General features: G+C 39.5%; 1 protein-coding gene across 2 annotated transcripts in view; it reads right to left on the bottom strand.

Moving 5' to 3' along the window:
• The window catches only part of tsc22d1 (TSC22 domain family, member 1), a 34196-nt gene that overhangs the window by 11390 nt on the left and 6286 nt on the right, over positions 1-16520 (bottom strand). Inside the window, exon 1 of one of the 2 annotated variants that reach the window (XM_072445140.1) lies at positions 1064-1361. The exons of the other annotated variant lie outside the window; for it this stretch is intronic. Coding sequence (XP_072301241.1) covers positions 1064-1143 — 80 coding nt within the window. The 5' untranslated portion in view covers positions 1144-1361. Of the gene's footprint in view, positions 1-1063; positions 1362-16520 lie in introns of those variants that run through there. 2 annotated transcript variants of the gene reach the window in all.

The following is a 16520-nucleotide window of genomic DNA, read 5'->3' as shown; positions in this document are numbered from 1 at the left end:
TGGAGTCAAGAGAAAAGTGAACCGACTTCGGCGAACTCGCTCTAGAGAAGGGCCGGGTCAGGGACAACGGGGAGGACACGTTGGCTAAATAAAGCGCAACTACTTTAATAATATGTTCTTTGAGCGACTTTAAATAATGAGCCAGGTGTCATGGTTACAGAATCTAACATCATTTCAGCCTCACTTCGCCTTGATGAAGACCATGTTGAAATGTGTTGGCGTTAATAAAAAGCAAAACCTGACATTTTATCATTCCTTGTCTTCCAACTAGAGATTTGCATTATTTTGAAACTTGGATATTCCGAATGTCGTTGAAGATATGCATTATTTGAAAAATAGAGTATATCTTTTCTATAAAAATAGAGGATTAAAAATAAAAAGTAATTTTGTAAACTTAGGGTGATATTTTACATGTCAGATAATTAAACCTCAACTAATACTGTATTTTCCGGACTATAAGTCGCACCTTTTTTCATAGTTTTGGCCGGGTTGCAACTTACTTATATTTATACTTATATACTCCGGAGTGACTTATGTGATATTTGTTATTTTCACACTTGCAACCACATTTCATACTCCAGTGCAACTTATATACATTTTTTTCCATGCGGTGTGATTTATAGTCTGTACTCTAGTATGCTAATAAAGACATTTCTGTTGGACCGACTTTCATTTTGTCAATATTGCCCAGCACTAGTCCTAACAGCGTCCACTTTGTTGAGTAAGTGAAGTATGTAGTTGGAAAACAAAATGTAATAATTAAAACTTGAAAGTTGACATGGTAATTTCTATTTATTGCAATCATTAATGTCACTCAAATCTTCTGTAGAAACAAACATTTATCTTATATTTTGAGATTGGACTTCTCATAAACGAGTGCATTTTTAATTCAAGCAAAAGGTACCATATTGTCATTATAATAAGAACTAATTAATGCTACAAAGTCCAATGCTAAGTCAGACCACTAGTCACTGACGTACACCACAAAGCAGTTAATATGGGACACAGAGCAACAACACAACACATGGTCCTTTGAATCCCTGTCGTCTCATTTCCACTTTACCTTTTGAGATGTTGCTCCAGCTCCCAGAAGAGAAGCTTCAGGGGCATCTCTCCCTGCACCCGAACCCCCAGCACTCTCATCGGCCCCTTTGTCAAGACTGGCCCAAATAACAACACAGCGTAGTTTAGGCTTAATCTTCTTTTGTTTGTCGTCTCCTGATTAATTGGAAAGCCCCAGTCTGGCTCACAGTCTATAAAAGCATGTAAGAACAGTTATAGCTGGTGTAGTTGGCTAAGGCTAACCATAAAGCTAATGTGGAGTTGTATCTGCCTGCTCATCATCTTTATAATCTCTTTGAATGGCCGGTTTGGAGAATAGCGGAGACGGGAGCAGGGCGGGTAGTGACGCGAGGTCACGTGACACGGTTACATAAACCATCAACAGTCATTAGTGTGTGGCCCAGTGAGCTCCAGCTCAGAGCTTTACAACAGCAACAAGACCTACACTGCACTTTGAGATATTACAGTGAGGGTGACAATAGTCCTTTAAAAGAATTGTTTACACAAAAATGTAAAAGGTGAAAGCCTTCTGAACCTAAGAGTAAAATACTTCCTAGGCTTTTGATGACACATTTCATAAGCAATAATATTGGGTCCTTTATTATTTGAATTACGGCTGGACGATATATCGCAAAAGTATCAAGAAATATTGTAGTATTGACTGAGGCAATAATCAATAATAAACATATCACGATATCCATGTCCATATTTGTTTTAATTACCGGTAGTCTTTATTTAGTCTTTTTTTTTTGTCTATTATGTTTTTATTTTGACAATGCAGACATGTACATTTTTCTTTGAATATAACTGAAATTATTAGCATTTAACATATGAAAATACTATATACTTAACAGCCATATCACATTCATTTCCAATTCATGGGATTCAGGTTCCAGTTATATGCAACATATAAGCCTAACCCTTTTCACATTCAACGATGCAAAAATGGTGTTTGAAAGAGTTAATCACTATGGCAACGGTTCTGATTTCACATAATTCTGTAACTCATGGATATCGTGCAGCCCTTCAATTAATTTGTTTTAATATAAGTGCCCTTATCTGAAAACTATGCAGCTGATTATTGATCATTGTATGATTGTTATGATTGTTTTTTTATGTATTATAATTATTTAAATTCATATTATTAATATTATATTTTTACAATTGAGAAGTGAGATAATATTGACATGCCACAGACGTAGTTTCAACATTACATTCAGAGTTGTGGTTAATACGTAACCTCAGAAGAGCAGACCAAAGCCTCTTCACCCTGGTGGTCTTATCTTGTCATGTCTCATCAAGGAGCAGCTCGAAAGATGTCCAAACGTCCCGCAGACAGAAAACTAACACGAGCCCACTTTGACTCCAGTGGATTAGAGGCGAGTGGCCAAGAAACAACAGGTTTGGGTTTGGTACGGCGACGGGACAAAGGGAGGATTACACTTGTCCCAGCAGATGTTCTGGGATGAATCAGGGTCACATGACTTCAGGGAGGCGAGCACTGCCTCTGCGCTTTATCAGAACTAAAACAAGACCATAATGTACAATACAGAAATCACTGTAAATATGTATGTTCTGGTGTTATTTGTTTGTGCCATTGAATTAGTTACCGAGTTTTTAAAAAGTCTTAAAAATTGAACTTGTAAACTTTCCACCAAAAACGTTTATGGTTAGAAGTGGGAGATATCGAAAAGTTGATAATGCAATAGTTGTTTGAGATTTACTCTATATTCTAATTTGCATATTGTCTCTGATTAAAACCAATACAAATGCTAAACTTGAACCTTAACCAGGACATTTGCAGACACATTGCTAAAGGAATGTGCTAAAATCTGTCTGAATATTCTCAGCGATAATACCAAACATACTGATCGAGCTATTTCATTTCTGTCAATATGGCCGACTCCTGGTTATGCTTCATTACACAGACATTGCTGATAAACGCTATGGCGACCGGTTCAGTATTTCCAGCGTTTTACCAGCGGCTCGTGTCACTCACCTCGGCCCGCCCTGATGTAATATTTTGAGCTGTACAGAAAAGTGCGCCGTCGGCTCGGGCGTTTCCGGCTGAATCATTTCTTTAGAACTGTCCTCGCAGGTAGAGCGCTGAATCACTGCTGTAACAGGGCCAACGCGACCGGCCAAGCGGTTGACATGAAAGAGGCCGGGGCCCGCGCCGTTAAACTGATGAATTGCACAAGCTTTGGGCCGAGCGGAGGTTTGATATTGTGAAGCCCGCACAGACGTTACCAGTAAGTCCTCGTGTGGGTCTATGGAGAATAACTCAGGGCTACAGAGACGGGCAATGATGAGTGGCCATTTTGACCCCAGACCCCGGGGCAGAGAAAGAGGGCAGCGTTTGGGCTGACCGTAGCAAGACCCCGGTCCTCGGCTTAACACTCACGGAACAGAAAGAGGTGGAGCAGAGCGATACGTGACCAAAAATAAAATCTTTTTACTTACCGCATTTTCCGGACTATAAGTCGCACCTTTTTTCATAGTTTTGGCCGGGGTGGCACTTATACTTATATTATTAATTTTACTTATATACTTATATTTATACTCCGGAGCAACTTAAATGTGATGTTATTTTCAAACTTGCAACCGCATTTCATACTCCAGTGCGATAAGTGTAATAAATGTTTTTTTTTCTTCTCTATTATGCATTGTTTTGGCGTGACTTATACTCCGATGCGACTTATAGTTCGTAAAATATGGTACTCAAAACAAATACAAATAGTTCATAATCAAACATACAGTTTGTTCCATTTTTTACAGAGTCAGGTCCTCAGCTAATGGTCGATTAAAAAAAAAAACAAGCGTTTGGTTCGATCAAGAGTTGATAAGATGCTGTAAAAAAGACGGGACCCTACAAAAAACAATACGATTTCAAGCTCAGCTTTGATACTAAAGGAACTCATTATTTAGCCGAGATGACTTGTACCAGTTCCTATAAAGATCAATAATAAAGTCCTAAAACTATTAAGGAAAGGTCCAACTTTCTTTTTTTACAGTACGTGATTTGACAAACAAAAGTATCTACGGTAAGTTTGAAAGTAGATTTTTAAATTATTGACCTTTTTGACAACTCTGCCCATTGTATAAAAGGGCCATATAAAATGTATGCAATGTTTTTCTAATCGATTTATTTGATGTTGGTTTTCCACGACTTGCCCTTTGTGACCAAACAGTGTCTTCATTTAAGTACTGACTATGAGCAGGTTTTAAATGGACATATAATAAATATCTTCCATGATTGATATTTCTAACTGGACATCTCAGACCAAATGCTAAGTATTCCCTCTTCCAAATATCCAAAATACCATCACCAACTGGTCAATAAAGCAGTAAGATAACGTTCAAATACTACATTATCAACCACCTAGTAACCTCGAAACTCATTTAGACAGCAATTTACTCCTTAATCAAAGCGCCAATAGCTGGATAAGATGCTAAATATTGATGGGAGTGGAATGGCAGGCACTGATAGAGACATTACAACACTGTCGGCGTGGCCTTTGTTGTCTCGACCTACATAGAACATACATGATCCAATTTCAACATTTTCCCTTTCATAACACATTCTGACCCTTGTACATATATTCTTTCGTGCAACTCGTCTCTGGGTCCCGCACGGACGGTAAATAAACTTCTCCCGCCTAAAACCTTCAGTCTCACGCCACCTTTTACAACTCGACAACGCGATTTAATCCACAAGTAAAGTCTCGCCTGTTGAAGGTCAGCAGTGTTATTCTTCTTACAAAAATCGGTGCAATACTTTAGCACTTTTGCTTTAACTTGGCAGTGCTTTTTGTTTTCTGACCCTGTACTTTTCTTAGAGCTAAAATAGAGTTCGCCTGCCTCTGTTGAGCTTCATTAACGCCCCCTCTCTCTCTCATGTGTCATATTGATCCAACTAAAGGCCAAAATCAATCAGGCTCACGGGCATGTGTCGTTTCCAAGTGGGTCAAGTCCAGTGTTTGGACATGAACGACCATGACGAACAGCAGCATGTGCACTTCAGGACAGAGAACACCCAGACTTACGTAACGCGTAGTAGGCGAGAGCGGCGGGATTGAATCATGTGCGCCGAAGCCTAACGTTGGAAGGATTAGCCGCTACAGTAAACAGACCAGAGTGCGGACGGCGCATAACGGAGAGCGCAGACACAGTTGTAAAGATAGAGTATATGTAGGGATTTCTCGATTATCAGATGATTTTAATGTGACGATTATGTGTGTCGAGGGCAGAAACATCACAATTCTTCTTCAATTTGTGGGGCTAGGATCGAACAACGGTGAAATCCTTAATTTGCTTTCATTCGCAAGTTGCGATATTGGCACAAAAGAGTACTTTATACGTAGTTTTGCTCAATGTTGATGCCTATTGCCTTTTGAGACTTTCGATTCTCACATTTTTATTTTTGAGTTCTTACGGTTATATAACGACCTGAATAAACGCAATTATTGATTAACTGAATAATCTTGACAACCTGAGTTACATTTAAGTTGGTAGAAAACCACCACAAGCACAAACTAAGCACCGGACCATCAAACAAAAGGTAGAAATACAGTCCGACTCATCCAACTGGCTTCTTCTGCTGCAATTTAACACAAACTTGGGTTTAAAGTATCAGCCAATGCTCAATTTTCACCAATGACTGTTCAGGAACTTTCCTCCAAACAAAAATATGAACAGAATCAATCCAGTGTGCAAAGGATTTTAAGCCAAAACTCTGCAACCGCATTGTGGAAAAATTAACTACGCTATACAGCGTGAGAATTCTGAAACATTCAGAAGCAACAACGACAAGAAAATAGTCTATTCCAGAGACTAAAACTTAAAAATTATCAAAACACCCCTTTTAAACAAGTGTCGATACTGAAAAAGATTATAAACTAGACGATCAGGTTTTGTCTTTAGTATCGAAATCAATCTTGAAATTCGAGTCTTGTGACAATAATACTTGGAATAATTTAATGGCCGAACCCAAAACAGGAAGTAGATTTTTGTTCAACTCGTTTTAGGCTTTGGAGGTAAATATTTAATCTGAAGTACACCACCATGGTCTCTTGTATTAATGAGAAACACTGGTGACTTTACAGACAAAACAAATGCTTTGCTTGGAAAACCAAAGACAAATCTCAATGTGGAAGAAGTCTAAACTAAATAACAACTCAGGCAGTAAAAACAAGTATCATATTCAAGTTTTCGAAGTGCTTTCCCTGTTCCACTGACTCATCTTTATCACTTTCCTTCGTCACAGTCCCAACAAACGCCTTCTTTCCTCCTCCACAGTCAGCAGGACTCGCCCGACGCAGGGAGACGGATATTTGTCCAAAACACACAGGGACAACCTTTACCTGTGCCTCCTCTGGCGTGGGAAGGGGTTTCAGTTTGATATTTGGCTTTTATGGTTTGAAGTTACAGGGAATTGACACGTTACAAGTAATTTTTAAAGGTTTTTGAGGACACGGGAAAACACCAGAAGATGACTTTCCCTAACACAGTTCTTTTGGTCACATTGGACACGTACAGAGGCAGCAGGGTCTGGAGAGCTGATCCAGACAAAAAACTCATTATGGACACACACAAAAAATAAAGAATGACTTTGGCCGTTATGCTTTGAGGAGGCGAAAACAAAAACTTTTCTGGGAGAGAGTCATAGTTCTTAGATTAGTCACAATAAAACACAATCAGGATTTCAATCGGACTGGCAGCCGCTCTCAAAGCTGTTGTGGTTTTGTTTTTTGTTTGTTAACAAAACTCGTGACGACTTAAGTTTAGACCTCAACAAAATCAAAGCAGAATCAAATTTCCAGAAAACTTGCAATTTAAACTGTATTCTTATATTTAAGAGAAAAAGGTAATGCAGCACTTGAATACCAACTGCCATAAAACACCAAAGAAGAAGGAAAATAATTTAAATTTCGAAGAATATGCCTCTGCCATTCAAAAAAACAAAAATATTTATAGCCCCTTTCAGTCTAGACAGTTCAACAATTTGACGAGGTTTGCAATTCAATGACTCGATACAAATATTGAGTTTGAAAGTGTTAAAATGTCAGTAAACTTGATGCAAAAGACGGAGTAAACTGCGCAAACACGACGCTGAAATGAGTCACTGTTTGAGAACGTTAACCTACAGAAGAGTATGAAAAGGTGTGGCCTTTTTGGGTGTCTCAGTAGACAACTACGGATTCATTTAGTGTGAAATTTAACCAACTTCCAGAGAACAAAAACGACTCAAAACGACTTTTATAAAAGCCGCTTTGTCGTCTCAAACTGGGCCGCCCTCTGGAAGCCCATTTATCGTCGCTGCTGGTGGAAAAGGCGGCACTTCTTCCAAGTTTTTACAAGCTCAATATTCAATTTAACGGATTCATATCTCTCGCATGATCCATGCAGATCTTCAAAAGCAGCTCCTGTTTTTTTTCCTCCCCGCGCATCAACGACAAACAAACCAACACCAACAACAAAGTCCTGACCCATTTAGCAGTGTCCTATTTGTGTGCGGAATATGCAAGATTATAAAAGGGAGAAGTGGATTAACTGTGCCGCCCTGACGACAGCGAAACAAACTATTACGCTGCACATTTTACACCTGCTCCTCGCGCATCAGCCAGAACTCCTCGAAATGTTACGGTCAGAATATGTCCGTGGTGAGGAGAGGTTTTGTCTGATTCGACTGACATCTTGACAACAACAGGATGAACAGTTTGTGAAAATATAGACCACACTGCCATCTACTGGAACACGATCAGATCAAACAAATGTAGCAACTCATTTTGAGCATTCTAATTCCGATGTACATGTGCCATCATTCAAAAGGTTCAGGAACTATAAAGCTTCTGGGCATGTGAACATAACAATAAAGCTATATGGCTCTTATTTTTAGTCAACTCCATAATTCTGGGATGAATCGGGATCAATGTGCACTCCAAAACGCACAGATAAGAAAATACAATATTTTAGCCCCTGACATCCCGAATACCTGTTTTTAGTGATAACTGCTCTAGAAAGGGAATTATTCCTCAGCAGATTTACCCAAAACAATCCAGTCAGAGGCCAAAACTACAGTCTCAGCTTCACAAAGAGTTGAATGATGAGTTATTCAAGTTAAAGGGAAAGAGCTGGACTAAACCCAGCATATAGCCTGTAATTAAGAGAAGAGGATTTGAGAAGGGAGGTAAATAAAAAAAGTATTAAATGATAAAATTCTTACCTGAAGCGTGACAAAGAAGAGCAGATGATGATGAGGAAACATGGAGAAAGAACAAAAAGAAAACGATTAAGGAAGAGATTTCAACTGTAAATGTTAAAGTTTACAGTAACTTAACTATAACTGTTTTAAAACAAGTGGCATTTGCCCCTTAAAACCTGTGACAGCTACAGTGCCTCACGTGCAGACTGAAGAGACTGGACACCATCTAGTGGCAACAACATGACATTGCATGTTTCAACACTGGAAACAAACCTTTATTTAGTGTTAACTTTAGTGAAGCCGGTAGACAGTGAGAAAATGGTGATCCAAATGCAATGTATTCATTTCAATTAGTCCCACAGAGCAAACAGTTCACCAGCTCAAAGAAAATGATTTATTAAAGTAAGAAGTAACAATTGGCTTGGAAGGTTATGGTTGAGAAGTATTTTAATGCAATCTTTCACTAATCACACCTAGAGCTGAACAATTTGAAAAATAATAATAATAATAAGTGATTTTTCTGACTGGAACTGTGATTGTGATTAAATGTGTGTTAATAATGGGATTCTGTTCAAAGTTTTCATTTTAAACACGGAGAATTGACAAAAAGCCTGGAATTTGAACAGATGAATTATGCGCTTCAGAACAGGTTTGCAGTTTAGGCTAAACAAATCATATTATTTTGAGGTTTGTGGAGGAATTCTGGTACTTAAAAAATGGCAGCCTTTGCGTTTTGCTAATTGGATCCATTAAAATTGCAATTTCGACTTGATTGTGCTTTACCTTTTGGCCCTAATCGCATCAACAAACTCGAGGTTTTCTCATTTCGCAGACTTTAGGCCAAACTTGGCTCTGGATTTGTGAGAAACAAAAAGGTGTTTGTCGTTTAATTCATTTTATTGACCTCAATATGTTTCACATGAGGCCAGGAGACTCAATCCTGTGAATACAGTTTAAACCACCGGCAACAAAGAAATGATTCAGACCAATATTTTAAAAAGGAGACTGGATTACTCAGGCGCAGAACAACAGAAAATACACACTTTCCTTGTCCTTCTGATAATTACCAACTTATTTTCCCGACTTGTCCTTCTCATTAATAAGAAATAAAATTGCTTTAACATTGAGAATTTCATACTAATTGTCTGTATAGATTGTTGACATAAGCCATAGTCGGACTATGATTGCCTTTTTGTGGGCTCCATGTTTACAACATCGAAAGAAACTCGATATTCAAATTTAGCAAATCTTCAAAATAACATTAACAAGGTCATCTAAAGTTTGATTTATTACACCTCTAATTGTCATATAAAAAATACATTTAGAACCGTTAAATTTCTTCCCCTCATAATTCTGACCCTAAATGCTTTTACTGAACTAGGACTGGGCAAAATGGTGATAAAAATCAAATCGCAATTCCTGCTACAATTTGCCATTTTGCATATTTCCAAAACAATTACAATATGAACACTGTTTCCATACATCTCCCACCTCTACATGACCTGGCTCACACCAGATGAATTCTCGTGATATTTGTTTCACAAGCTCTTGAGAATCATCTGCTCAGGCTCGTGCTGTTTCAATCACAGAAGTCAGGACAATCACAAACAAACATGGCGACGCCTACAGCCGTACTTTGAACTATTTTAGAAGATTTAATGGACTTTTTTTTTTTTTTTACAAGCACATTTGAGGACAGGGAAGAAGTCTGCTTTTTTCTGATTTAACAACAGTTTGATTTTTCGGCCAGACACAAATATTCGTCATGACGTTACACTTTTCCCGGCAGCTTTCAGTGACTTTCCAGATTTATACTGCGTAGAACTTAATTCAGAGCGATAGAGCCAGGTTAACAACAACATGTATCGTAATGACATCAAAAGTGTGATTTGGCTCCAATAAAATTGTGATATACATTTGGCTCGTCGCTCAGACGTACTGCAAACCTCTCGATTCAAGAGACAAGAGCTGATCATTAACCTTTAGGAATGATTGATTAAAATGTAATTAATTGCACAGCCCCAACTAGCCAAGTTAAAACCACAGCACACTAGATCTAGAACACGTCACATGAGAACACAGACCGCAGTCATGCCTGCAGGGGGCAGTGCTGCTCTATTCTTAGAACCTCTAAAGTCACGTAATAAAACAATGGAAACTGCTCATTCAATATCCCGGCTCTGCACGACCAAAACACGGTGAAGAAATGACCGAACAGAGACCTTTAATGTTCCAACAAACAGCCGACAATTTGTGGTTAAAACTGAGTAAAAATGTTCTGGAAACATGGAGATACAGTAAAATGGTGAAATGCTATATTTTTGTTCATCTACAGTTTTGATTTCACATGTGTAAGAAGAGCACACACAAAGTCGTGAGTGTATAAACCATTTTTAGCTACAATCCCTCTTTATCTCCACTTCATTGTGTATTCTGCCTCAACATGTCTCACTGTCTGAGATTAATCTTATCTTGAGGAAAGAAGTTCACACTGATGTTTTCATCCACAACATCCTGTCTCACTTCTAAGACCGACCCGACTGATAAAACATTCACTTCAAGCAGAGATTAAACACACTGAGCCAGAACCGTGTCCGGTCACTGCATTAGTATTCATTATTCATGAACATGCAACAAGCTCCACGTGCCCACGGAGAATAAAACACACACACACACATTTAGAAACTACACTTCACTACACCGTGTGGTTGTCCCTACATCATAGATATGATTTATTATAACTTTAAAGTGACAGTAGGTCATTGTCTGCAGGTGGCACCCGCTCGCACTACAGACACATGTTTTCAGTATAATAAAAACATACAAGGCATACATTTTTGCCTAAAAAATTACATACTGGGGCTTTAAGTTGTATATCTGACCTTTTTACTACAACTAATATCAAAAGTGAATTCTCTTTGGACCAGGTATCAAAATTGTGTCCACCTTTCTTTAATTAATTACTACAGAGATCTTGCTTAAGAACATCTTCATAGAAAATACAGTATAATAATTTGTTATTTGCGGTCATAAAAACTGTTTCGGCACATGGCATGCTTTGGAATCCAGAATATGAGCGTTTGATCACTAAACGGTTCAATAAATCATTAATTGCGATTAATCGATTAACTTGCTTTGGCTTATTAAAAGTCTGTTTAGTTCACGTTAAGGAAATTGATATTGAAAGCCCTTTAAATTCATTTTTAATAAGAAAAAAATAAAAAATGGCCATTGCGCAATATGAGAAATTAAAATCCTCAATTATTCATTCTAATTTTGGTCCAGTCTTTCTGCAATGGTCTACAAAAATAGCCTTTTTTGTGTTTGCATTAAAAAAAGCATTGTGACATTACCACATCGCCTCATTCAACCAGAAGAAGGATTATCTCTTTGAAAAGGTGCACAGAGTGGATACCAAAGCCTATGGGAAAACCGTGTGGCGGGTGCGTCACTGGAGCAGACAAGACCGAGACGTTTGGGGCCACAGACACTTCCACTGTTGTGTCAGACGTCATGAAGTGTGACCGGATTAATAAAGTCTTATGACAGCGCGTCGTCGGACTCATTTAAATACAACGAGAATGTAGAGAAGCCGCTTCACACGTCTGCAGTTGTGGCGTAATCGAGACAATTTTAGAAGCAAAATCGAGTCTTTAGTCCAAGCGAATAGCAAAAAATAGACCTAAATGTAAAGAACCTTTTTATCTTTCTGTTTTGTCGAATTTAACTTTATTTACATACACCAACTTGAGGAACAGCAACATGTTAGACCACGGGAATGAAAGAAAATTAAAGATTTCACCGTTGTTTGGTCAGTCAAAATAATCATCGTAAAATAATCGTTAAATCGTGATGTTTTTTCACCTCGTATAACGTCATACTGCGACATCCCCAGTCATGATAGATGATTAGGGATGGACAATATATCAGTATTGGTGATATTTTATTCATTTTCTTCCATCAGTATTCGTGGTCTTCATGGTTTAATGAAGAAATACTGTTATTAATATGCATTTGGTTCTTAAAAAATATTTATACACTGCGGAATATCATGTGCAATATAGGGCTGCAACAAACGATCATTTTGCTAATGGATTAGTCAATATTATTCATCGTGTCAAGTGCATCGTGTCATTTTAATGCAATTCCTGCTTTGTACGAGTCGTAAAACATCTTCTCTCACACGTGGTACGTTTTAGAGTCCGTTTATGGTCCAGATAACGATTATTCGATGACTTATCTTAGCTGACAATCATCTCCATAATCCATTAGTTGCGATTACGCGATCAACTTGCAGCCCAAGTGCAAGATACCGCATTAATAATCGTACGTATTGCAAAATTGTGATCGTGTTGTATTGAGAGTCATGCATTAAATTCCCAACATTTAGCTCCGGTTTGCCCTCGTGTCATTTGCAGTTTGTCAGTGGATCACTCTTTAAAATGAAAAAGAAGGTGCAATGAACCTGAAAAGGTCACTCTAAAACGCCAGACAAGACATTGTGTAATCCGTAAACTATTACAACTTCAACTACTACTTCAACAGAAATAAATGAATACGGGACCATCCTATTGTACACATTACATTTGTATCACGTTATCACACAAAGTCATGGCAAACATCGCTCATTCTTTAGTCTAAGAATCATAGAACCAATACGAGCCAAAACATGAGCAAAGACTGAACCCCGTGAGCAGCCAATCCGCTCCGAGGCGGTGCTATAGTTGAACAGGTTCCCATTGACTGAGCCGGTGCGTGTGAGGGTGTGTGTGTGTGCGTGCGTGCGTGCGCGTGCGTGCGAGCGAGCGATTCCTGAAGCTGACTGGACAGACCGCAGGAATGTGCCTTTGATTCAGCACATTGTCCACATGTTTAGGACCGTGACAGTAGCGCCCGTGACCTGTCAGAGCCCCGAAAAGCTAGGCTGAATTAATTATCTGCATCACTTCCAGGCCCGGGCGATTGTCTGCGTGTCAGGCGGCTAACCAACCGGAGAACGCTCGGCTATTTAAAACAAATGGACCATTTATCGGAGCACATCTGCAGCTCAGTTAGCTAGAGTTTCAAAAATTGCGTTGGTCCATCTCCAAAATGACAAAATAGTGATAGTGGGAAGTGTTGCGGTCTCCATTCTTTACATATCTGTTTAATTGGATGGGAATTCCTGTCTCTGGGCTGTGTGACCTGTTGCCATCTCATATTTAATTAAGCGCGTTGTCTGAATTATCCACCCATTCTGGAGACGTGCAGCTGTGGGAAGGAGCAGCGGAAATACTCCAGTGTCTGATGATTTATTAGAGTCGTAAGACTCGCGACACTTTTGTCAAATTCACTTCACACAGAAACTCTAACTAGTGAACAAAGTTATTTCTTGCTTTCAAAACCAATATAGACCATCATAAATCATTTGAGTTCCCCTCAAACTAAGTCCAGCCAAAGTGGTTCCCCTCGTGGATCGATAAAGTTCAGTTTTTATTATGAACAGTGCAGAGCAATTGAGGCTGAAGTCCTCGCCTGATTCTCATGTTGATTACAGAGCTGGGAATCACAAGGTTCTTCACAATACCACACAACATATGACTTCTGAAACCAAGAAATTAAATGAATGTTTCAGAATGATGAGGACCGTTGCCATAATAACAATTAAATATTATAATTTTCTTAATGCTATTGCGCTATATGCACATTTTTAATAAACAAATACTTGAAGTTCAACACTATGGTTACTCTTGGCCGCCATATATATATATATATATATATATATATATTTATTTGTATTTATTTAACAGTGTACAAGATGCATCATTTGAATGAGGACAAAGATGCTTGTACTAAATTATAGCTAGTCTTTTGCGGGTAATTTGACTTTGCAATAGAAGGGATTTGTATTAGTCATTTTTTTTGTCAAATGGTAAGATTTTAGTTGTAGAGGGTCCAACTTCTATGGCTAATTAATGTTTCATTCTGCTATTCATGCATTGCATTCAACCTTTAACCATATTGTACATTTAAAAAATAGTTTACTGGGACTGTCCTGCCTCACAGTCAGCGGTATGAAGAAGATTCAAATCGTCGTTTATGGCGATTTTGTTCTTGATCGTTATTGTGACCGGCCTATGGCATCTCCCTGTTATAATACAAGCTGATTTTGTCCTGGTGCGGCTCAGATCACTGCCCCCCGTGAGCTCCAAACGCGAGCTCCAAACGCGAGCTCCAAACGCGAGCTCCAAACGCGAGCTCCAAACGCGAGCTCCAAACGCGAGCTCCAAACGAGAGCTCCAAACGAGAGCTCCAAACGAGAGCTCCAAACGAGAGCTCCAAACGTGTGCTTTGGTCAAACACTTCTTCGGGGTCAAGAGGGCAGAGCGGTGATGAAAGGAAGCTAAAAACATCATCCATTATCATCCATTACAAGCCATTAGTTTCCCCACTGCACTCTGGCTCAAACTGTTCGGTTTTATTGATGGAAAAATTAACCCGCAGAAAAAGGGGGCGTACGATCAATCGTCCAATAGCACCAAGCGGAGGCTAATGAACGAGAGACTAAAATACTGCTCTACTACGACACGGGTTCATCGTGCCAGAGTCTTCGCAGCTACACAGAGAGCACGTTTTATTTTTCCATTCAAGCCTTCTCTGCTTGGCCTGTACAGACATAGTAAGCGGTCCGTCTCATATTACCCACAGTGCATTGCTGCGCGTTGCTGTGTTCTGGCGCTCTCTGGCCGAGTCTCTGTGGTAGAAACGAGGGGAGGAGTCAGCAGCAAAACCAATAACAAATGGTGTTTACTTTCGGGTAAACTGTGTGCTGGAAAATCATATTTAATCCAGCTACTGCACAACTAATTTACTCTTTGTTCATAATGAGCAGCCTAGAGAGTAATCTTCAAACAAACCAGAAAAGCATGACTCATAAGACTGGCTATGGACAAATGTAAGAAGCGTATTCAATGTTTCTTGTAAATAGACAATCTTTAAGTACAATGTGATCATTTTGAGAAGGAAGATAATGCTACATTGTCTGACTTCATCAATAAATACGCTTTAAACTTCATTTTCAATAAACACAATGAATATTAATTCTAAATGAACATATTCATGCAACATCATTCATCCATAATCAACGACGCAAGATAAACTGGTGAACGTCTTGAAATGCACTTCATTCGACAGTAACTCAATGAATATATTAGAAAATAATACTGGAAATTAAACTGGATTAGGGTTGGTCGATATGGTGCTTTTAACTTCCTCCACTGCTCTATGCATGTGTGACAGAAGAGACTCAATTACGTAGTAGATACTTGTATACCTTTGTCCTGAGGGCTGTTACGCCCCTCAAACTGCCTGACACAATCTGCTGCTAACCCTATTTGACCAGTCCTCCTTTGAAGCTGCACTCAAGACTTTTGTTATCGTGTCATATTGTTTGGTCACGGGTATCAACGTGGACCGTCCAATGCCTAGTCTTGAGATAAACCACTTCACACGACGACATCCCACTATTTCTTTGGCTCAATAAAATCATGAGTTTTTGTCTTTTTACAACTATGAAATCCCTGCAATCAACAATAAAGCATATTTTATCCATACATGTACAAGTCCAAGTAGCAGCGAAAGCATTTACGAGGACACTAACCTAAACATCTGGACACCGAGCCATGAAATATTGTCTCCCAGGGGAACACTCAAAACAACAGAGGGGCCGACACGATGGTGTTTTTTTTTTCCCCCAGCGCTGGTTGGGCCGGTTTGGGCTGGTCCGGTCCACCGTGGTGCGTGGACCGGGTCAGATTGGGTCACTTCCTTTGCCTGTTGTGAATTTAGGGGATGTTGCTGATCTCCACACAAAGCACAGCGGGCCCAGTGCGCTGCCAGGGGGAAGATTACACTGAAAACAGCAGCGGCACAGACGGACGTCACTGCTGCCACACACACAGAGACACACACACACAGAGACACGCAGACAGAGACGCATACAGAGACGCATACACACACAGAGACGCATACAGAGACGCATACACACACGCACACACACACACACACACACACACACAGAGACGCATACACACATGCACACACACACACACACAGAGACGCAGACAGAGACGCATACACACACGCACACACACACAGAGACACGCAGACAGACAGACACGCAGACACAGACAGACAGACGCAGAGACGCAGACAGACGCAGACACGCACAGACACAGACACGCACAGAGACACAGACACGCACAGAGACACAGAC

The sequence above is a fragment of the Eucyclogobius newberryi genome, unplaced genomic scaffold, assembly GCF_026437365.1.
Source record: "Eucyclogobius newberryi isolate DKJ021-1_F unplaced genomic scaffold, fEucNew1.0.hap1 SCAF_14, whole genome shotgun sequence".
Lineage (NCBI taxonomy): Eukaryota > Metazoa > Chordata > Actinopteri > Gobiiformes > Gobiidae > Eucyclogobius > Eucyclogobius newberryi.
This window is presented reverse-complemented; position numbering and strand designations above follow the sequence as displayed.